We start from the raw sequence: 21,930 nt of genomic DNA, 5'->3' as shown, positions 1-21,930 counted from the left end.
TGACCAGCTCTACAGTACATTTCCTTTAGGCAGAGAATACTACTGCTGTCTTCAATCTGGCAGCTCCAAAGCGGGGAAGGTTGCTGGCCTGGCCCTAGGGATTCTGCTGCTCCCCAGGTGACTGTCATAGGGAGGCTCGGGGGACCCCTGAGGTCTCTCCTGAAACCTCCAGGAGCTGGGCCTCCCTCCCACCATCCTCTACCCTTTTCCCCTGCTTCCCCACAGCACCCATGGGGCCGCCTGCCATACTGAAACCTTCCAGCTGGTAGAAAGTTCCTTCTGACATGGAGCTGCGGCCCACATCCTCACGACGTGCACCCGCTGGTTCTCGACCGTCCTGGGGGGCGGCCCGGAAAAAGCCTCCAATTCTGCAAGACGCCCCTCGCGCATCAGAATGTGGCTCCGTGTCGTGTCACCTCTTCCCTCCTGCTCTCCAGGTCAGACACGTGCCCTCCAGACCCCGGCCCACATCATCACTGTCCACCAGGTTCAACCCCTCCAACCGGTCACCGGCGCTCCTAACCACGGCCTGTGGGTGAGGCACCCACAGCCAGGTGTCCGCTCGGTTCCGAGCACCCGGGGGGCTAAGCCCCGGCAGCCCCCCTCTCCCCACCGCCGACCCCGCGGCCTACGACCCCCCCCACCGGATCAAGCCTGCTCTCCCCTCCTGCCTGTAGTGCCGCTCTGATTTTCGTTTTGTTTTAAGCAAAAGCAGAACTTTCAATCTGTCCTTGTGAAACCGCATCTAGTTGGTTTTGATCCAACATTCCAGCTGGGACACATCATCTCACATCTCGCCTACATCATGTGCCGGACTTCGTCCGACCTGAGCCACTGGGGGTTCACTGTGCAGCCTCCGAGATCTCACCCAGAACAAACACTACCTCTGGGGGGGCGGGAGGTGAATGCACATGGGCATGCACTTATGTGTTTTGTTTTCTCCTTAAAGAGGAAGGATCTAGGGAGACTTCACAGAAACCTCCTCCCAGGGTGGGCTCAGCCACGAGCTCAGTGTTTCTCGGAAAGTGGCTCGTGGACCACAGGACAGAATCACCTGGAGCGCCTGTTAGAAGTGCAGGTAAGGGGCACCCACCCTGCGCCCACCGTGTCAGTGTGCTCTGAGCACGTGCATTTATTTGACAGCGAAGTCCCTACCGCTTCCTCTGAGTCACACACAAACACACACACACACACACACACACACACACGCTGGCCACGGTTTGCTGTCCCGCTGTGTGTTCTGTTCATTCAACCGCATGTTCAACCAGCTTTCATTCCAGTTCACTGCACTTAGGGGCGCCTGGGGGGCTCAGTCGGTTCAGCGTCCAACTTCGGCTCAGGTCACGATCTTACGGTTCGTAAGTTCAAGCCCCCGCATCGGGCTCTGTGCTGATGGCTCAGAGCCTGGAGCCTGCTTCCGATTCTGTGTCTCCCTCTCTCTGCCCCTCCCCTTGGGCTCTGTCTGTATCTCTCAAAAAATAAATAAACATTAAAAAAAAATTTTTTTTTTAATTTTTATTATGCTCGGAAAAACACCTTTTGTTTGCCCCTTGCGTTTCTAACTTTCTCCTTTAGTCACCTGCGTCATGATCTAGTGTTTTCTGGGGATTTGGCCTGAAGCCAACACCTTTCCATCTCTTGCTGTTTTGGGGATTGGAGGTATTCTACTTCTCTGCCTTCTCCTAGTCCGGATTTTTTTTTTTTTTTTTTTTTTTTTTTTTTTTTTTTTTTTTAAATTTTTTTTTTTAACGTTTTATTTATTTTTGAGACAGAGGGAGACACAGCATGAACGGGGGAGGGGCAGAGAGAGAGGGAGACACAGAATGGGAAGCAGGCTCCAGGCTCTGAGCCATCAGCCCAGAGCCCGACGCGGGGCTCGAACTCACAGACCGTGAGATCGTGACCTGAGCCGAAGTCGGACGCCCAACCGACTGAGCCACCCAGGCGCCCCTCCTAGTCCGGATTTATCGGAGCTGGCCCAGGAGGGCACCTGGTCTTCAAGACCAGAAATGGCCCTGGCTGTTCAACGAGGGCCTCCCAGCTCCCGCTGGGTGTCATGGGTCCTGCCTGGGCCACGTAGAACATTCTGCTCGAGGAAAGAGACAGAATAAATGCAGTGATGGCCCTGCCTATCTTTCCCAGCTATAAAATTACTGTCTCCCAAACAGAAAAACACAAGGAGCTCTCCTCATACCCCTCTTGATGTTTTGGGAACCTGCTGCTGGTACTTTCTTCTATGGATTGAATCTCCTCTCTTCTCCAGGATCCTTACTGTCAGAGCTCAACACAACATCTCCCCCCAATCCTCCCAACCTCACCTTGTACCCCGCTACTCCCGCTTTTTCTACTCCCCACCCCCCCTGACTCTACCCCTCCGTTCCTTCCAATCTGAGCACAACCCCAGTGAAGGTGACTGTCAGCCACTCTACTTACCGCTGTTCCCCAAGATCCCCGTAGCACCCCCACCCCAGCCCCGTCATCTGCTCTCTCTGCTCTAGCCTCACTGGCTTCTTCCAGTTCCTTAAATGTCCTGTGCTCCCTCCTGCCACAGGGCCTTTGCACGCACTCCTCTTCCTTCTGGCTGGAAGTACCTCCTCCTACCTTGCCCCCCACTTTTGCCTGGTCACCCTATGGATCTTGGCGTCCATCACCCAGCAATGCCCGACTCGAGTCGGCCATCCAACTTGACGCTTGTTCCTTTCCTCCGAACTTACTTCTCAGTTTGTAATTTAGTTTGTAATTGTAAACAAGTGTGTAATTCTCTGCCTCTCCCAGTGGACCAGGAGCCACAGAAGGCAGAATTAGAGCCTGTGCTCACCGCTGGCTCGCTCTTGCCTGGTGCAAATAGCATGTAGAATTTTGAAGGATGAGTCACGTCACATTTCTGTTCTGAGTTTTCCTTAAACAGCTGGTAATTATTGCTTATTGGGATTGACCCTCGTAAAGTCATTCTCACTGTTCCAAAGTATTCTTCTGTCATTTGTAGAGGTTTTTTTGTTTTTTTTTTTTACTCTGAGTTCCCAGAGAGGGCTCGCTGTGTGGTAAGCACTACAGTTTCCTTCACTGTCTCCTGCCCCCTGCCCCCCTCCAGCAGGCGGCCTTTATTCTGGTTACTTTGTGGGAGCTCCTCTCTGCTGGGCGTCAGACTCGTCTTTGAACTCCTGACTCAGGCAGTTTATGATTTAGGACCCGGCTGCACGTTCCCTGCTCTCCCCCCCACCCCCCCACCAGCCCTAGGGCTCAGAATGTTGGGATCATTGCTACCCTGCTTCCAGTTCCTTCCTTCCTTGGCTTAGAGGACCCTTACCCTGCAGGCGGGACGGGACGTGACCATGTTCTAATGGAGAAGAGACCACAGTAGAGAAGTGAGGCTAACGGCCCAGGATCACTGCGTCCCGCCCGCCTCTCATCCTGCCGCTGAGGCAGACAGCTAAGTCCCACTGTGGTTTTTGGATACAACGGACACTTGGCAATGAGGGTCTCTACGCCTTGAGGGTGACCACCCCCAGGAGCATCTCAGGGTGGATCCGAGGCTTTTGGAAAAACCTCTGTAGATACGAAAACAAGAAACATACAAGCAACTCCCGAAAACAGACCCAGCGTGTGTGTGGACACTGCCCGGGGGGTGCGGGCTCTGGCACGGAGTTGGAAACCCTCATGCGCCGTCTGAAGGCACTAAGAGCTATTGATCTCTTGAGAAGATGGAATTGATGGAGACTGCAGCCAAATTTTCTCTGAGCTCGCAGACCAGCCGGGAGGGTACTGCGATGCAAACAGCAGACACCCCCTCCGTCCGGGAATGCCGTCTGGCAAACTGCTCCAGGAGCTGCCGATGGCGGCAGGCATGTGCCCGGCCAGGCCGCACAGGACTGCAGCAGGACAGAGGCGCACTAGGGAGACCCCCATCACCACCCCATGAATCCAATTTCCTCTGCTTCGCAAGAAACGCCTTCACCCTGTGAAGGGCTCTGCCATCAAGGTACCCGGAACTCGGTCGGGAGGATGTGGCCAGACAGCGGACGAACCCCTTGGGGTTTGGTGAGGGGCTGGTGGTGGAGGGAGAGGGTACATGGTCTGCAAGGCGGCACCCAGTGCACACAGGGACACTCACCAGCAGACGAGGCCGGCCACCACCGCCGTCCAGGTGACACAGCAGGAGTTGCGCCGCTTGGTCTGTATGGCCTCGTCCCGCCTGCAGCAGCATGCACAGACCACATACGCCGCGAGGAAGATGAGGTTCAGGCCCAGGCAGACGGCGGCCACCAGCCCCAGGAACATCAGTGACTATAGGGGAGATGCCTGGGGTCAGCACTTGGTCCCAGGGCAGGTCCGGAAGGCGCCCTGCCCCGGGGCCCTGAGCTCCCACTCGGGCTGTGAGTGTAAGAGCCGTGACTGCACGTGGTCGGTCACCCATCCTCTCCTCTGCCCTTCCTCCCTCCTCCCACAGTTGAGGGTCTCGCCCTGTCCACACGGGGCCTGGCACCGGGGTTGGGCGGGGGGGAGTGCGGGGGCGGATGTGAGGGAGAAGGAGCTGGGCTGAGGTTGGTGGCTTATACACCTGCATGGAGATAGGGACCAAGCCCTGCCTGATGAGCAGCCCGGAGATGTCCAAGAGACAAGGCAGGAACCGCCAGCTGGCAGTGGGGGCTGCGGGTGCTGAGCTGCGTGGCTGGGGGACAGACAAGGAGGGGGACATCCCCGGGGGTCCGAGGGCCGCGGTCTCCTGGAGGACACAGGGCTTGGGCAGGATGTCTCAGAAGCCAAGCGGAACCTGGGCCAGGGCCAGGAAGGGACGCCTGGTACATCTGCTTCCTCTGAGCCTTGTTCTAGATGCTGGGGTCCCTCCAGAGAAACCAGAAGCCAGGGCTGTGCTGGAGGGGGAGGAGAGAGGTCAGAACATGCACCCAGGGGGTCCCTTTCACTAAATCCGTAAAGGGATAGATGTCCGCCAGGTGCCAAGGGCAGCAGGAAAGCCCAAGATTCTGAAGCCCGTCTCAGGCCAGCCGAGCTCCTCGGGGTCCTGCAAAGAGAGCTGCCGTCTGTCAAGCGGCCCGGAGGCACTCCCCTCCTTGTCCTCCAGTCTCTTGCTTCAGCCAGATGGACACCAGATGGCCCCAGGATTGGTGGCCGCCAGCCAGGGCCAGACCTGGCTGTAAGTCAGGCTCCTGAGCTGACAGCCTCACCCTGCTCCCCACGTGCCCCCGGGGCGGGGGGGGGGGGGGGGGTGGTTCCTGGTCTGGAGTCCCCTGCCCTCTAGTCCGGGCTGGGACTGTTGGGCTGGGAGCCCAGGACCTCCTGGTCTAAGGTGGGAGACCAGACTTGAGCAGGGCCATGTACCCATAGGAGACAACCCTGAAACACAGAGGCTGGGCTCTGCTGTCCTCAGGCTGGGGGCCATTTTCGGCAGGGTGAGGGGGGAGGGGAGCGGGGGCTCAGAGAAGTGAGGCACCTGCTGGGTCCGCCCTGTCTTTCTCTGCTTGGCTGCTTGGCCCTGTGAGGTCTTGGGGACCCTGATTCCACCTGCTCAGCCCGTCGCCTGCACCTGCAGGCTTCTGAGCCTAGGGACAAACGGCCAGCGTGGTGGGGACAGTCCAGAAGTGGGCAGGGGCAATGGCTCATTTGGGAATGGGGATGGTGGAGGGCGTAGTGTGGTTTCACCTCCACCTGGGAAAAATACATCACTGCTGTTGCAGGAACTCGCCTCTCGGCTCGCCTCCCTCCCTCAGCAGCGTGGACGGTAAGCCCACCTGCAGGCAGCTGGGAAGGCCCAGTGGGTCTGAACACATCACCCCTGCAGAAGGGTCCCTGCAGTCCTCAAGGTGTGGCCGGGCACCGCCTGTCCCGTGACTGATCCGGGAGGCCCCCACCCAGGTGAGACAGTAGAAAGGAGCGGCCCCCTTCCTGCCCCCAGCCCATTTGTCCTCACTAGAGGGTCCTGCAGCCCCGGGCCAAGGTGAAGGGGGCCAAGGAAGACTGGATGTTAGGGGCTCACTACTCAAAGTTCACTGACCCGCTCAACATGGGCCTCAAGCCTCGTTCTGCACCCTAGTGAGTCAGAACGGCATCTAGGGATGGTCCCAGGAGATCTGTATCCCGCTCAAGTCTGGCAGCACTGATGAGCACCGACAGACTTTTCTCAAACCTCTTCCAGCAGCTTAACGTTTGCTTCAAACATGCTTGCTTAGCGGAGCCCCGCTATTCAGGGCCTCTTCTCACTGAGGAGTGGACCGAAAAGCCACGCTTTGTCCTGGCCACCCTCTCGCAGGCCCCTGAGGCCCCTCTGCTAAAACCCAGGGATCCCCTGACCAATCTGCAAACCACTGCACAACGAGCATACGCCCACAACCCAGCAATTCCGCTCCAGGATATTTGCTTTACAGAAAGGAGGGCCTGTGTCCCCACAGGATACGGACATGAACGTTCACCGCAGTGGTAACAGCCCAAGGGCGGAAACAATGCAAACGTCCACCAACAAGAAAACAGATACATGTGCGACGTGCTATAGTCATACACTGGAATACTACGCGGCCATGGGAAGAAAGCTGCAGCTACACACACGGCCGAACGGTGATCTCACGGGCACAGCGGTGGGGGAGACAGGCCAGGCAAAACGGCAGACATAAAGTTCAACGTCGAAGAAACCCACCTATGCTTTTATTATTATTATTTTTTTTTTAGAGAGAGAAAAAGGGCATGTGCCTGTGTGTGAGCAAGCAGGGAAACGGCAGAGGGAGAGAGAGGGAAGGGCGGGGGCTGGGAGAAGGAGAGGGAGAATCTCAAGCAGGCTCCACACTCAGCCCGGGGCTCGATCCCACGACCCTGGGGTCATGACCTGAGCCAGAATCAAGAGTCAGATGCTCAACCAACTGAGCCACCCAGGCGCCCTAGAGAAGCGTACCTATCTGTAGTGACAGGTGGGAACAGTAATTCCCTTTGGGAGGGTATGGACTGGGAAGGAGTGTGAGGGAGCCCTGGGGAGGTGGGAATATTCTCTCAGGATGGTATCACACACACGTATTGAGGTGCACACTTAAGAGTGTGCACTTTCCTTTAAGTTGTTCCTAACGGGAAAAAAAAAAAAAAGCAACCTGAACCCCGACAGACCTTTTGTATACCTCAGAGAGCGGTTCACATCCAGACCTCCTCCCAGCTACCCTTGACTTCTAGCTGGCCTCCTGGCCGGCCCCCTTCCCAACCTCTCCCTACACAGGCAAAGCCACCACTCTGCCATGCGTCCCCACCCAGCAAGGGAGGACCTCTAAGCGGTAGTCTAGACATGGGCTGGTGCCATGTCAGTCTCTGCAAACCACAGCCAGCTGCTGCCCTTAGTCTGTGTGCTGGCTCCCCTAGGTCATGCTCTCAGAGCCCCCTGCCCCCTGTGAGCCCAGTTCCGGGGGCAGGGCCTCCCAAGCTGGGCAGCTGCCTCAAGTGGGTTCCTGGTGATGCAGCCCAGCCTGGGAGAGGCCAGGCCTGGGAAACCCAAATGCGGGGGGGGCCCTTTGGTTAGCAGTTCACCTCCAGACGTCTCTCTGGGTGCTGGGGGGATAGGGTGCGACGGCGGGGAGGGCAGGGAAGGAAAGGAGGAAGTTGGGGAAGGGGGAAGAGGAGGAAGGAGGAGCTGGAGGAAGGAGCGGAAGCCTAACCAGCAGAACCCCACAGCCGCCTGGGTGTCACCTGCCACCCTGGGAGAGACAATTATGTTCCTGCCCCTAATTAACACTGCAAGTCCCTATGTGCGGTGGCAGTGGGGGTGGGGGAGAGCAAACCTCCCTTCCAAAGGGACCTGGGAGCTCTGCTCACAAGTCCCCTGCTCTCACAGAGCCTGGAAAGTAGTTTCCCACATCAGTCCCACCTGCACAGTGCCCGGCAGCTCCCACCTCCCCACTCTGCCCAACACCAGCCCACAGCAGCTCCACATCAGGGCTCGGGGCTCCCGCCTCTCCCCCCATCAAAGTGACTTCAATTAGTTCTGGTTTGTCACTCTGTGATGAGAAACCCAGAGCACGAACCCAGGACCCAAGGTGGGGCGGCACTGACTGATCTGTACTCTGGGAACGCGGACCACGAGGGGCTTCTGCACGAGGCAGGGGAAGGGGCGACAGCCTGGGTCCCCCTCACCCCAAGAGGTCAGGAGACAGCTAGAAAGTGAGCGAGCCCCGGGGGCGGAGGGTGAGGCCAGAGGGAGGGGAGCTGCAGCACTGGAGGGAAGGGTTAAGCCCCCCCACCACCAGCAGGGGAGGGGGGCGCAGCGTGATCGTCCCATGACCATGACTCAGTGTTCAGACTGAATGAATGGGGCTTCCTCATTCCAACTTTGGCTCCCCGGCTCCCAGCCGGGCCTTTCCTCCTGAGAGCTGCCCCCAAGGAAGGGGGTGGGGGGAGCCCTGTAGTTCTGGGTCCGGCCCCCACGCTGTCCCCACCCCTGGCCTGAGGTCACACACTTGGGACTCTCTGGGGAGCCTAGGAACTGAAGCACCATCCAAAACTAACACGTGGAAATCCACGTCTAAATGCAAAACGTTGCAAACCTCTCCGTCTAAATGCAAAAAGTTGAAAACCTCTCCTCCACCTCACCATGCACATCTGGAAAGGACACCCGGTCTACAGAAGCAGGGAAAGGAAAGGTGGAACAGGAAGCACACGTGTGGCTCTTGCACGTTGACCGTGGCCACCGCGAACATTTGCACGGCATCTGGAACTTTACTAAGACAATTCATCTGGTCTCCCTGCACTGGGGGGGTGGGGGTGGGGTGGTGAAGGCACAGCTGAAGGAAGGAACCCAAGTTTCTTGTTCTGGAAAAGAGACACAGCCGGATGCAGTGCTCTGTCGCCCGAGAGAAGTATTGCCCTTGGACACGTTACTGAGCCCCCAGCCCATCTAATGATTTGTATCACTGGGTCCCACTACGTCCCTCTATGTACTAAGTGTGTCTCATGCAACGTCTCATTCGGTACTTGCAGATGAGGGAAGGGAGGCTCAGAGACGGACAGACACCTGCTATGAAACATGGTAAGTGATAAAACTGGGATTCCAACCCAGACAGCTGGATGGCAGAGCCCCAGCCCCACCTACTCAGCTGCGGTAGCCTGACACCCAGAAGCCCTGGCCCAGAAGCCCTGGCGGCCTTGGCAATCACGTGACCCCACGCCCAGCACAGCCCTGGCCCCAATCTAGTTTGTGGAGCACTCCGATGACTGACAGCAGAAGGTGCCCGATTCGTGGTGTTAACTGACCTGGCACTTGGGAGGAAAGGGACTTCCAGGAGAGACCCATGGTCAGACAACTGAGGAACTCAGCCAAGTATGAGCCACCTAAAATAACACCCCAAACCACACTTCCCATCCTGGCCCCTCACACCCACATCGCACTCGGTGCCCTCAGGAGAAGGGCCAGGAGGGCCGCTCATCACTGGGAGTCATTTGATGCCCAGTTCGGTGTGCCAGGGTCTAAACCCTGGGACAAGAGGGGCAGGGGGCTGTGAGTGGGTCCCGCTGGCTCAGCGGCCACCTGCCCATGGGACTCGGTGGGGTCGGGGAGGTTCAGGCCCTGCCAGCCACAGATGCTGGCTGGACAGGCGCTGTCTATGGGGTCGTAGTGGGGGAGGGGGAGGGAGAGTACCCTACCCCTGCCCCCAGGGCTTCTTGTCCCAGCCAGTTTAGATTTCTTTCCGTGAAGAGAATAAAATTATGGTTGGAGACCCTGGGTGCAGGATCTGGGCGCAGGATTTGGGACACAGCAACGAACACACACACACACACACACACCCAACAACACAGCTGTCTCAGAAATCATATCCGCCTCTTTTCATGCATTCATTGGGAGCGGAAGATTCCCTGGAGCTATCCCCAGGCGGCCACATTCTCAGGGAAGGCTGACTTCCACAGGCTGGGCTCCGGGAGAGGGAGGGGGCAAACACATATTAGGAGGGAGCCTGGCTAACCCGCCCAACTGTCTTAGCAGGAAGGGGTCCTGATAGCCTCCTCTTTCTGGAAGGGCAGGCCCCAGGTGCCCGGGGCCTGAGGGCGACAGGGACACTAGGGGTTATTATTAGACTCCCGTCACCACCGGGGCACTGCACACCCTGCCAGATCAGGATCCCCGGGGCCCTGCAGGAGAAAGGCCTGGTGGGGGAACAGGCGAACAGCTGACTCCAGGCTCAGCCTCCCGCTCAGCCTCTCTAGACCCAGCAGAGGCCCCGCTCTGCCCCGACCTGCCCCACACTGGCAGATCACGCCTGAGAACCTGACACTCTGCAGGCAAAGGCCACCAGGGGTCAAAGTCCCAAGACGGGTCCCGTCCTGGGCTTTTCAGCCGGAATCTTTGACCCAACAGTGAATTGACTCAGCTGGGCCACGGGAGGCCGGGGCGGCCTTGGCCAGACCCAGAAGGCTGGGAGAAATGTGCAGCTCCGCCAGGGCCTGGAGGTCTGGGGAGCCCCTCCCTCTAGGGCAGTACAGAAACGGCAGAGGGGAGGGCCGGCCGAGCGGAGAAAGGGCAGAATGAGAGGATGAGGGGAGTGGCCGGCCACGAAGCCAAGACCCCAGAAATCCAGGGCCTTGGGGGTAAATCACCCCCAGCTGCCCACTCAGCCGCCTCCCCCAGCCCTGCAAACGTCCAAGAGGGGCCCAGGCAGAGGTGTCGGCAGCGACTCCCGCCCCGCAGGCAGGGCTGGGGAGGGAGGGGCGCTGCGGAGCTGAGCTCGGGGAGACCAGTTTCTGCCCAAACTTCTCCCAGGCCACACACACCCGGAAAGAGAGCGCCCGTCTTGGAACCGCAGACGGAAGAAAAGCCCGAGGCGCCTCTGGCATCCCCGGAGCTCGCTCAGGAGCTGCCGGGGTACCGCCACAAATACCCGCTCCCCCGCGCTCGGCCCCTTCCCCCGCGCGCAGCCGCCGCGCCCTTCCTCCCCGTATCCCATCCCGGGCATAACTCCCATCTTTCCAGTTTCCCCGGCCCACGAGGTTCCCAGACGGGAAGGCCGTGGCCAAGCGTCCCGGGGGAGAAAGGGAGAGGGGTGACGAGGCTGCGGGGGGAGAGTGGGGGCGGGTCGGAGAGGCGTATGGAGCGCGGCGGGCCGGGAGGGGGAAGGGGTGCCGCGGGGGCTTGGGGCGCCGGCCGTGACCCGGGTCCCGGCGGCGCGAACTCACCTCCCGGTAACTCTCATCTCGGGGGTTGAATGTGCTGTCCACCGGCTGCAGGCGCAGGCCCAGGTGCGGGACGCTGTGCAGCCACGCCACCCACCAGGGCGCGACGTACTCCACGCGCGCGGCCAGCATGGCTCGACCCGAGTGCGCCCGCCTGCTGCGGCCGCCGCTACCCGGCCCGGGACGCCCCGCCCCGGCCCCGCCCCGGCCCCGCCCCGGCCCCGCCCCCGTGCAGGCCCCGCCCCGCCTAGCTCTTCCCGGGCTCGACCCTCGCCCTGGGCGCGCCCTCGGGCTGCAGGGGGTAGGCCCTGCAGTCAGCAGCCTTTTCCTTCTGTGGATTCTGTCCTGGCCCCGAGGGCCAAAGAGGTGGAAGGAGAAGTGAAAACATCACCCAAGCACTCCTGTTGATTTTTTAAATTTATTTATTTGGAGGGGGGCGGGGGGAGACAGAGAGGGGGAGAGAGAGAATCCCAAGCAGGCTCCAAGCTGCTAGCACACACTCTACAATCATGACCTGAATTGAAATCAAGAGTCCCACGCTCAACCGACAGAGCCACCCGGGCGCCCCGCTCCTGTTTCTTTTTATTTATTTATTTATTATTATTTTTTTTTTAAACTTTTTTTTTTTAACATTTATTTATTTTTGAGACAGAGAGAGACAGAGCATGAACAGGGGAGGGTCAGAGAGAGGGAGACACAGAATCGGAAACAGGCTCCAGGCTCCGAGCTGTCAGCACAGAGCCCGACGCGGGGCTGGAACCCAGGGACCGCAGATCATGACCTGAGCCGAAGTGGGCCGCTTAACCGACTGAGCCACCCAGGCGCCCCACCGCTCCTGTTTCTTAACAGCAGTCTCCAGGTCCCTGGGTTCTCATCACTTATTATCAAACCAGGATGTGCAGCGTCAGGGAGTACTGCGAGCAGTGCGTCCCGGCCCGAGAGTCAAGACAGCCATTCCTAGAGCTTCCAGAGGAGAGTTAAGTAAGCTGACAGACTGGGGCCTCGGGGAACAACAGTCTGCCCCTGGGTCACTAGTTCTAAATTCACTCCCCATCATTTATGGAGCATCGGTTTCGTAAACCACGCGGACTGAGATGTGGCTCTGTCCTGGGAGCCCCCAGCCATCTGCCCAAACAACTGACTTGATGCGGCTTTGGAAACACTGGGGCCTGGGAAGAGCAGCTTGATTCTTTGGGGCAGGCGGAAGGAGGTCCTGGAGGAACGGATCCTCGAGCTGACCAGGAGGGAGGGAAGGGCTGGACATCTGGGGGGGGGGGTGAGGGGGGGCGGGAGGACACAAGACCATCAACAGCATGTATTTACTGAGCACCTACTATGTGCCATGCACCACAGGCACTGAACAGGGCCGATGGAAACCCTTGGCCGAGGGCACTGCACTCCAGGGTGTGGCTGCTAATGGCGCACACAGAAATCTGCAGACCGCCGTCTTAGAGGGGGCTGCGGGGGAAAGCAAAGGGGAGCAGAGTCAGCAGACACAGACGGGGTTGGTGGTAGTCGGAGATCCGGTGAAGCCTCTCGTGGTCGCCTGGCCCTGAGAATGCTGAGCACTCACAGAGGGCCAGGTGTGAGAAGGTCGGTTCTGGAACTGCAAACAGTGTGGTGTGACCGCAGGACGCCAGGGGCGGGGGAGGAGAGGTGAGGCTTGAGGCGAGGATGAGGTCAGGGTGGAGGGCCGCCGGGGTTTCAGTGGGAGTGGAGGAGTTACGGACGGGTCGGGCTGGGACACGGTCTTGTGGGTGGTCGTAAGGGGGCCAGAGACAGGGGTGAAGAAGGGGACTCGAGAGACTCCTGAGTTTCTGGCTGGGGAGCTGGGTGCCCTGAAAGCATGGCTGCTAGAGGTTGGTGGACCACCGACGTCCCTACCATGACCCCTATCAAAGGGCCAGGGGCCAGAGAGGGCTTGCGGATCTGTAGTCAGGGGATGGTCCCCGGAGCCTGGCTGTGGCTATCTCATCTACGCATGCCCAAAGAGGACGCGCCCAGGGGGCCACAGGAGGCCGTGGACCACGCCTTTCTCATAGGGGTTTTCATAGGGGTTTTCATGAATTTAACAAACTTTGAGCCCCTTCTCTGTTCTAGCGGATACGGTGATGGATGAAACACCCGTGTTCCTCTCTGCATGGGGTCTCAAGTTTACTAGGGGAGGAGAGGTGGCCTTCACCCCACTCAGTGATCAATGCTCTCAAGAGTCTGGTGCTGGGAAGGGGGGACTTGTTAACTTGGGGTGTCCTGGGGGAGGGTTCTGAGCCAATATCCGGTGTAAGGGTGTGGAAGGGGACAATCCCAGAGTCCTCTGAGGGGGGTGGGTGGCAAGGAGAGACTGGGGAACTGCAGGGACAGAGAACAGATCAGGGCTGATTGCCCCACCAGGGCAGGAGAGTGGGTAAGAGGGAACGTTTCCAGGTGATGGAAATATGGATTGCAGTGATGGTTATGCCACTATAAACGTTTGTCAAAATTCATAGACTTGCACACTAGAAAAGTGAATTTCACTGTAAATTACACCTCAGTAAGCTTTACTTTAAAATAAATACTTTTAGGGGCACCTGGCTGGCTCAGTCGGTTGAGCATCCGACTTCAGCTCAGGTCATGATCTCACAGTCCATGAGCTCGAGCCCCGCGTCGGGCTCTGTGCTGGCAGCTCAGAGCCTGGAGCCTGCTTTAGATTCTGTTTCTCTGTTTCTCCCTCTCTCTGCTCCTCCCCCGTTCATGCTCTGTCTCTGTCTCAAAAATAAACATTAAAAAAAATAATAAATACCTTTATTTAAAAAAAAAAAAAAAGATGGGGAGAGATACGCAAGGGCCATTTCACACATGGATTCTGGTCTCTGACGTGGCCACAGCTGCTTGCAGAGGAAAATGTACTTGGAGCGATTTCCCAGGGCCCAGGGCAGGTGCAGACAAGAGGATGTGGCCTTGGAACTCACTCTGCCCGGTGCCACGTGCATGGTTGCCCTCCCATTCCTCTCGGTCAATAGCACAGAAGGCTCTAGCTGCTGACCCTGCCTCCGGAACACCTTGGAGGCTTGAGGATTGGGCATTTCTCCAGAAGATTAGATCACAGCAGCGAACTCTAAGTGCTTTAGGGGAGAAGCCAGAGACCTCAAGTGGGAGGGGTCTGCCTTCTGGGAGGTGGCCCCTCCTACTTTGGGGGAATTGACCTTGAACCCGGTACAGGACCCTCGTGCCAGAGCGGAGGCTTGGGCCCCAGAGAGGGAGGGGGCGGGGCAAGGGGCGGGCCTGCACACACCTGACAAACCACAAAAGCTCGCCCTCAGGGCCATCCCTGCAGCTACTTGGGTGCAGCGTGGAACACCCAAACCTGCTGGGCCAGTCTGCACCCAGCTAGACAGTGATCAACTGCCATCGTTCTAGCTTCTTCTCCAGGGGCCTGCTGACCTAGGCAGGCCAGCCTGTGAAGCAAAACAGCAGAAGAGGAACAGGAACTCTTCATGGAGTTGACGTGAGAACAGCCCCCGCGCCCATTCCAAACCGGCAGCCGTGGCCCGCACCTGGCCGTTCACCTGCTGTGCAACACGAATGGGCTCACCCGAGCCTACAAGCTGACCTCCGCGACGCAGCGGGTGACCCTGGCCACCCGAGGGCTTGGAACACACCTAGGCCTCAAACCAGCCGAATAATCATCTCTGCAGTTGGCCTTGGCCATCATGGCGAGTTTAGAAAAAGTGCCCCAAATGGCTGAGGCAAAAGCCAGCGCGAAGATCCACGGCAAGAAAGGGTGCCTCCTCTAGACTCCAAGGCCAGACAAATGCCCACGGGGCTTGTCTCCTAGGAGCTGGGGCTGGTCTCTGGACAATGTGCTGGGACAAAAGGAGCCCAAGTGGCAAGCCTGCCCTCTTCCTGGGAATCTCGAACCCCCGAAGAATGGGGAAGACTGGAAGCCACGGAAGGTGCTCCATTCTGGGTTGGTCAATGATCACCGAGCGCCTGTGGACCCCTCCTGGAAGAAACCCGTGCCGCTCACGACTAGACTCAATAACTCCCTTACGGCTTTAGAATTTCTATAGGGAAAAGGGAAAAAAAAATCAACTAATGAATTCAGGCACTTAGCTGCTTGGGAATGGATTTGATCTTGTCAACCAGCTCGAGACACTAGGCACTGGAGACCGCTCATTTGCTGTAGCGTGTCGCCACCTTGTGGCCTATCCTGATAGGGCCCTCATTCATCTCAAAATGGCCAGGTGCCAGATAGGGTTCCAAAACCTTTTACTATTCGCTCCTTTCCCCTTACAATAAACCACGGAAGGGTCAATAGTTATTTGCCTTAACGATATGGAAACTCAGGCAACGCTGGGAAAGGCGGTCTAGCAAACCCCACCCAGCCCTGCATGGGCCTTGCACACGGGAGCCCACACAACTTGTACCAGGGACCTCGTGTGGAGGCACTTTGCTGGTCGGCCTCAATGTTTTTTCTGCTTGAAATATGTGCATCCTACAGCACCTGCCCAACCCCACTGTCCTGAGAGGGGAGGGGATCCTCGGAGGCTCACTGCCCTGCAGCGGCACAGGGAGACACCTGCTGACCACGGGACACCGCCACCGCCTGTCAAAGCCATCTTCCGGTCTCTTCTCTGAAAGCACGGTCCTATCCCTGCTGGACTTGTCCACGGTGACTGTGAGATCAAGGTGCAGTGAGCAGGCAGGTTTGCAGTTCCCTGGGACTGGTTACCAGCACACGGTGCTCAGTGAGGTGATTTCTCAAGATCACGCTAATTGGCAAGTGGTAGAACTTGGGATTTAATCCCCAAGGAGCCTAGGCTGGCTGGGGCCTGCACTGCTCACGCTGGGAATACCCTTACGGGCCTGTCTGAGCAGTGGGCCCCATTCACACCCCCCCACCCCTGTGAACTCGATGTGCACCCCACTGCCGTAAGGCCCAGGGTCAGATCTCTGCGGCAGGAACCCCGGCTCCTCCCCCCTAACCATCAACTGGGTTTATCAGACTGTCTTTCAGTCCCAGGATCTTGTTTCCTGTTCCCTCTTCCCTGGAAAGCTTGGCCCATTTCGTAGACTAACATTCCTCTGTTCGCGGCAACGATCTCATTACACCCTGCAACGTTCTTCCCTTCCGCTCCACTTTACCCTGAGCGGGAGCACTTAGGAAACAAGTGTTTCAGTCTGATGAAAAGCCTCATGCCTACCCTGCGTCGAGGGAGACCTTCCACAGCACGCAGTGGATCTGAACGCAGCCCTGCTGGGAAGATGGGCGGGCTCCGCACTTCTAAGACGGCCAATCAACTCCACCTTGTAACTACCATTTTCGTTATCAGGAAGCTCACTTTACCTAAATGACTTCTAAATCCCACGAGGGCACGCTGGCTTACTTCCACAAATACCTGGCTCTTCTGTCTATTTCCAACTATTTATTTTCAAACTTAGGCTAAAAAGAGGATGGTTCTATTCATCCACTGGGATCACGGCCAAAGATGAGGGACACCAAGTAGGTAGCAACCGGGACCCCCCGCCTGTTCCCACCAAGCCGTGACCAAGTAACATTTCCCTTCCTGCCCTCAAAGACAAAGGACGTTTTAGGAATTTTTAAAACTTTAATACAGTTCCAATCAGTGTGCCGGGTTCATTTCAGCTCCTTTACTGCCAAACCTAGGAGAAAAGAGATACAGAAGTGAGCCACCCAAAACATACATTGTATTTTGAGTTACTCTTGCTTGTCTGGATTTTGTACTTAAAACTAAAGAGGGTTAACAAAACTCAGAAATTAAGCATACTGAGGTGGTTTTGCTTAAAATAATAGTGTTTGACGACGATGGTAATAATAATAATAATAATAATAATAATAATAGTAATAATAGTAATAGTAATAATAAACAAAACACACTCCTCTTCTCACAGCCTCCATGAACAAGTCTCAAGAGGTGCTTACAAAGCCAGGCCCTATCGGTTAACTTCTCACGGTCAAGAGGCAGACTCTGGGAGCACTGTGCTCCGGGCCGTGTCCCCCATGGCCCTCGGTCCTCCCACCAGCAGGAAGGGCCCCGTCCAACCTATGCTCACAGCCGATAGCATTTAGTTTCCCGACCTGCACCGCTGGTACAGTAAAGTAGCCACCTTGCAGGGCTGTGGGGAGAACGGACGAGTGCCCCACACTGCATTAGCAAAGCACGAACGGGAACGAAACAAACTGCCCTCTGGCCAAGGAAACGATTCCTGGTATGGGATGGACGCTGGGGACCACGACTATTCACTCCTTGCACGACCAACAGCAAAAGCAGATACTTAGGACAAGCCACACGTGCACCTTCCTAAATCTGGGGACAACTCAAGGAACAAGATGGAGACACATGCACATTCCACATTTCTGATTCCAAACTCACTCACCTGGGGGCAGGGACTGCTTCAGTTTCTCTGCCTTCTCTTTGTCTGTGATGACCAAAGTGTAAAGGTACCTGCTGCATCGGACTTTAAACTTCACATTATCCTTATTTTTCTTGATCTTGACGGCTACCAAACAGACCAGAATGAGCAATTAAAAACTGTGTCACAGAAAAGAGATGTCAGGCAGCGCACCTGCTTTGTATTTATGCAGAAAGGGGCACTCTGGACTGCAACCACGGACAGGGCTGTGCTCTCCTCCCTGTACCGTGCCTCTGCTGAAAGAGAAAACAAGAGGTCCTCTAAGACTTCAGTATTTAATAAGTTGTCAGAAACCTGTATTTCCCGGGCGCCTGGGTGGCTCAGCCGGTTAAGCGTCCCAGCTCTTGACTCTGACTCTCATGATCTCAGGTTCACGAGATTGAACCCTGTGGGCTCTGCACTAAGCGGGGAGGCTGCTTGGGATTCTGTCCCTCCCTCTTGTACCCAGGAGCGCTCTCTCTTTCTCTCTCAAAACAAAAACCACTACATTTCCCTTCAGTTCCCTTCCAGAGAGGACATCCCCTGGGCCAATGGGAACGGCTTGCTTCAGGATCCCATCACCTACACAGTGAGTTATATGCTAAAGCTTTTCTTAAATTCATGAAACTCCTTTTCCGGCCTCTTTCCTACTGCCAAATTCTCTCCCAGGACCACAGCACAGACAACAGAGTCCCAGGTGTAACTCAAACTCAGCGCTGCAAGGTCAAAGTTTTGTGGTCTGTGGATGGCGTGGTCTGCTCTGGAGGCCACTCGCTTCCCCGTATGTTACGGCCATTTCATGTGCCCATCAAAACTCCCCACCGTAACTTTAGAAACAGCCCAGACTCTCCCCAGAATTCGTTATTATCGTATCAGCGGATGATCAGTATCAATCAAGAATCCGCTGGCTGGGGAATGCACAGGGCTCTGGCGTCTCAGCCCCGTACCTGACCCGACACCAGCGCTCAGCCCCCGCAGAAGCAGCGCAAGATTAACTCGGACTCACAACCCACAACTCCGTCTCTGCCAGTAACTGCCGGAGAAGACAGACATGGCACAGGAAGAAGCCCTTTAGCCCGCCCAAGGCAGGGGCCGCCTCAGCTTATGTTTTAGTGAATCCAGAAAACTGGGTATTCATTCAAACCAACCTATTTTGCTACCTTAATGTTCCCGTTAAAGCGAAGGCACCGCACTGCCCCTAGCAGCTGCTGTTATGTCTACACATCAGGCTCAACGTTTGCGGGGAAGACCCGTGGATCTCTTAAAGAAGAGACGTTTACTCATTATCAGAGCGTGCGGTAGTTCCGTTCTGGGCACGGTCCTGCACCCCGAAGGACCAAGAGCAGAAACAGGAGACTTTATGCCAGTGTCCAAGGCAACAGCATTCAAAACAACCAGAGGAGACACCGAATGCCCACTGACGGATGAAGAAACCAAACGGGGCACGTCCGTACGACGAGTATTCAGCCTTAAAAAGGCAATTCTGACAAACGCGACGACGTGGATGAACCACGAAGACCCTACGCTACACGAAGCAAGCCAGTCACAAGAGGACAAGCACCACTCCACGAAGCAGGCAGAATGGTGGCTGCCGGCGACTGGAGGGAGAGGACGGGGAGTTACTGTTTCAGGAGCGTAGTTTCAGTCTTACAAGATCAAGAGTTCTGAAGATGAAGCGAGCACATTCTCTGGGCCAACGAACTGCACACTTAAAAGCAGGTTTTATGGGAGTGCCTGGCTGGCTCGTTCGGTTGAGTGTCTGACTCTTGATTTGGGCTCAGGCCATGATCTCACGGTTCTTGACATCAAGCCCTGCATCAGGCTCTGCACAGACAGCTCAGAGCCTGCTTGGGATCGTCTCTCTCTGCCCCGCCCCCACTCGTGCGTAAGCTTGCTCTCCAAGTAACTAAATAACCTTTAAAAAGTAAAAATAAGCTTTATATTACACATATTTATAAATTCAGTTTTTAAAAAATTTACTGAGCCGACACTGAACACCCTATTATGTCTGCAGGGGAGCAACCCCGACCTCACAGGCCACAGGAAAACCACGCTCCCAAATTAAAACGCAAACCAATCCGACAGATTTGGGGCCGTTTCTTCAACATACTGAGGTCTCTAAAGGACCCTCTGATGTGATCCTTGCACCAATCCCACGGGACAGATGCTATTGTCCCATCTTCAACTGAAGGAAAGGGGGGGTGCTGTGTCTACTCTGCTGAGGACGGCCACTTACCGACAGAGCTGGGATGTGACTCAGGCAGGCAGTGTGACCACCCCTGGTCCGAACGAAACTGTCAAGACAACCTCTCTAAGCACGACAGTACACGACACACACGCGGTCACCTGCGGTCCCCAGAACCACCGGACAGACATCCCTACCAGATGCTACTTGTTCCCACAGACGGCCACCATCTCAAGAAGTACCAGAGGCGCAAAGGCAACAAGGACACAGATGGGACCCCCCTCCCCCAACCCTGTGAGCCCACGTGCACTTTCATCCCTCCAAGGACAGAGCACCAGACAGGACAACCAGGTCCTGAACCACGTCAATAGGTCAGGACGCCAGGCCATGTTCAGGGCATCTCATGTTCTCTTAATGACACGTCTGAGTGGAAAAGGAAGCTTTAAGGAGTATTTGATGTAGCAGGAAGAGGACGACTCTGGGCTAACAAACAAACAAACCCCCCCAAAAATAAAAAACCCCAAGGGGGCTCCTGAGCGGCCACCAAAGGCTCAAGTCATGATCCCAGGGTCATGAGATCGAGCCCCGAGTTGGGCTCTGTGCTCAGCGTGGAGCCTGCTTAAGATTCTCTCTCTCCTTCGCTCGCTCTAAATATAAAGCACCCTCCCTCCAAGGTACAACTCAACATCTACCCCGCGTTAAGCACAAGCCCCCAAACCTCCCGCCGCGACAACAAAGCGAGAACGGAACTCCCTCCCACGCGTGGTGCGAACGCCAAGAACTGGGCACCGGGGCCGCGACCTCACCAATCCGAAGCTTGCTGTTGTAGCTTTCGGACGCACCGCTTCCTTTCCCTGATTTACACGCCGGGAAACCAAGTCCGACGACTTCGTGCGGTTCCCTGGGCGCGGGGCCAGGACCCTGACCGCCGCGGGCCCCCAGCCCAAAGTGCCGCGCTGGAGTCAGGGTCCGGAGACCCGCCTTTCCCGACCTCCACCCAGCAAGGCTTCTGCTCGGAACGCACACCTTGTTCTGAACTAAGCACGGCTCCGAAAGCGCTCACCATCAGGCAGAGCAGGGAACGCGCTGCCCAACGAGGTCTTCCTTCCGGGAAGCACGCCAGAACCGCCGCTCCCGGCGGCCGGGCACTCGCGGGAACAGCCTCCCCGGGGACACGCCGGGGGACGGCGCTCGAGGTAGGGGCCGCCCCGCGCGCCCGCCCGCCACCGCTCGCTCCTCGCGCCCGGTCAGGGAGACCACTTACACTTGGCATCCTTTCGCCTGGCCGTGAGCAGAAAGTCCTTGATTTCTTCAATCTTGCGAGGCTGCAACACAAACGGGCAATGAGCTGCACAGACACGCTTTTTCTGGCTATGACTTAACCATCGCCACCAGTCCCTGGCGGGGATCGGAGACCCCTGCTCAGGCGCCCCCGCCCGCCCTCCCGCCCCGGGGGCCCCGCCGCCTCCCCGGGAAGGTCCCGGCAGGGGCCGTACTCACCATGGTTACGAGGGGCGCAGGCGAGCGCGCGGCAGGCAGCTGCGAAGACAAGCGTTAGCGTCAACGGGGCGCGGGGAGGCGCGACGACCCCCCGCTCCTCTCCCCCACCCCCACCCCGAAATGCCGACCCCGTCGCACTCCATCCTCCTCCCCCGCACCCTCGATCCACACCCGGGTTCCTCAGCTCTCCCCGGTCGTGGATTACCCCGGATTACCCGCCAGCGCCCCACTTACCGCCCAAGAGACACTCGCGGCGAGCGGCAAGAAGGGAGGACGGAAAAGAGCGAGACTTCCGTTTCCTGGCAGTTAAACCCTCCCCCGAAGGAAACTGGGTACGGTGTCTGCAAAGGGTCAAGAATTACATAGGCGTTTGTCCTTCCCGTTGCAGCATCTCTGCCCCCTTCTGGCCCATATTAATAGTGCAGATCGAGGAATAAAATGGGCCGCCTCCCTCCTCCCTTCACTCTCTTTACCTTCCCCATCCCCAGTCCCCCCCCAGGCTTTGTTAGGCTTTCTTTCAGATCCGGTTGAAAGACCGAACACTTATTATCTACTACTTTCATTCGATCTGTGCGTTGGGCATCTACTCAGAGATTTTTCTGTTTAAATAAAGGGATCCTCTTAATGTGCATTTTAGAACTTTCTAGGGGTTTCTCACATTTCTGTCTGATCGCCTTGTCTGTGGACGTCTAATCCGTCATGCTGCT

At 57.0% G+C, this 21,930-nt stretch overlaps 2 protein-coding genes across 3 annotated transcripts in view; both read right to left on the bottom strand.

The window, feature by feature from the left end:
- Positions 1-11,277, bottom strand: part of TTYH2 (tweety family member 2) — a 38,090-nt gene extending 26,813 nt beyond the window's left edge. Inside the window, exons 1-2 of one of the 2 annotated variants that reach the window (XM_042967005.1) lie at positions 11,149-11,277; positions 4,112-4,284 (exon numbers count right to left, since the gene is read on the bottom strand). In XM_042967005.1, coding sequence (XP_042822939.1) covers positions 4,112-4,284; positions 11,149-11,277 — 302 coding nt within the window. The remainder of the gene's footprint in view (positions 1-4,111; positions 4,285-11,148) is intronic. The other variant, XM_042967006.1, reaches the window with a different exon arrangement.
- A 5,436-nt stretch (positions 11,278-16,713) lies between these two features.
- Positions 16,714-21,530, bottom strand: RPL38 (ribosomal protein L38). Its single transcript, XM_042967290.1, has 5 exons — positions 21,458-21,530; positions 21,224-21,262; positions 20,988-21,048; positions 17,524-17,646; positions 16,714-16,788 (listed from the first exon to the last, which is right to left on the bottom strand). Exons 2-5 carry the CDS (start codon positions 21,224-21,226, stop codon positions 16,763-16,765), a joined length of 213 nt encoding a protein of 70 aa, XP_042823224.1. The 5' UTR covers positions 21,227-21,262; positions 21,458-21,530; the 3' UTR covers positions 16,714-16,762.
- Positions 21,531-21,930: the final 400 nt, after the last annotated feature.

The sequence above is a fragment of the Panthera tigris genome, chromosome E1 (genome assembly GCF_018350195.1).
Source record: "Panthera tigris isolate Pti1 chromosome E1, P.tigris_Pti1_mat1.1, whole genome shotgun sequence".
In the NCBI taxonomy this organism is placed as follows: Eukaryota; Metazoa; Chordata; class Mammalia; order Carnivora; family Felidae; genus Panthera; species Panthera tigris.
Note: the sequence above shows the minus strand (reverse complement) of the source record. Positions and strands in the feature narration are given on the sequence as shown.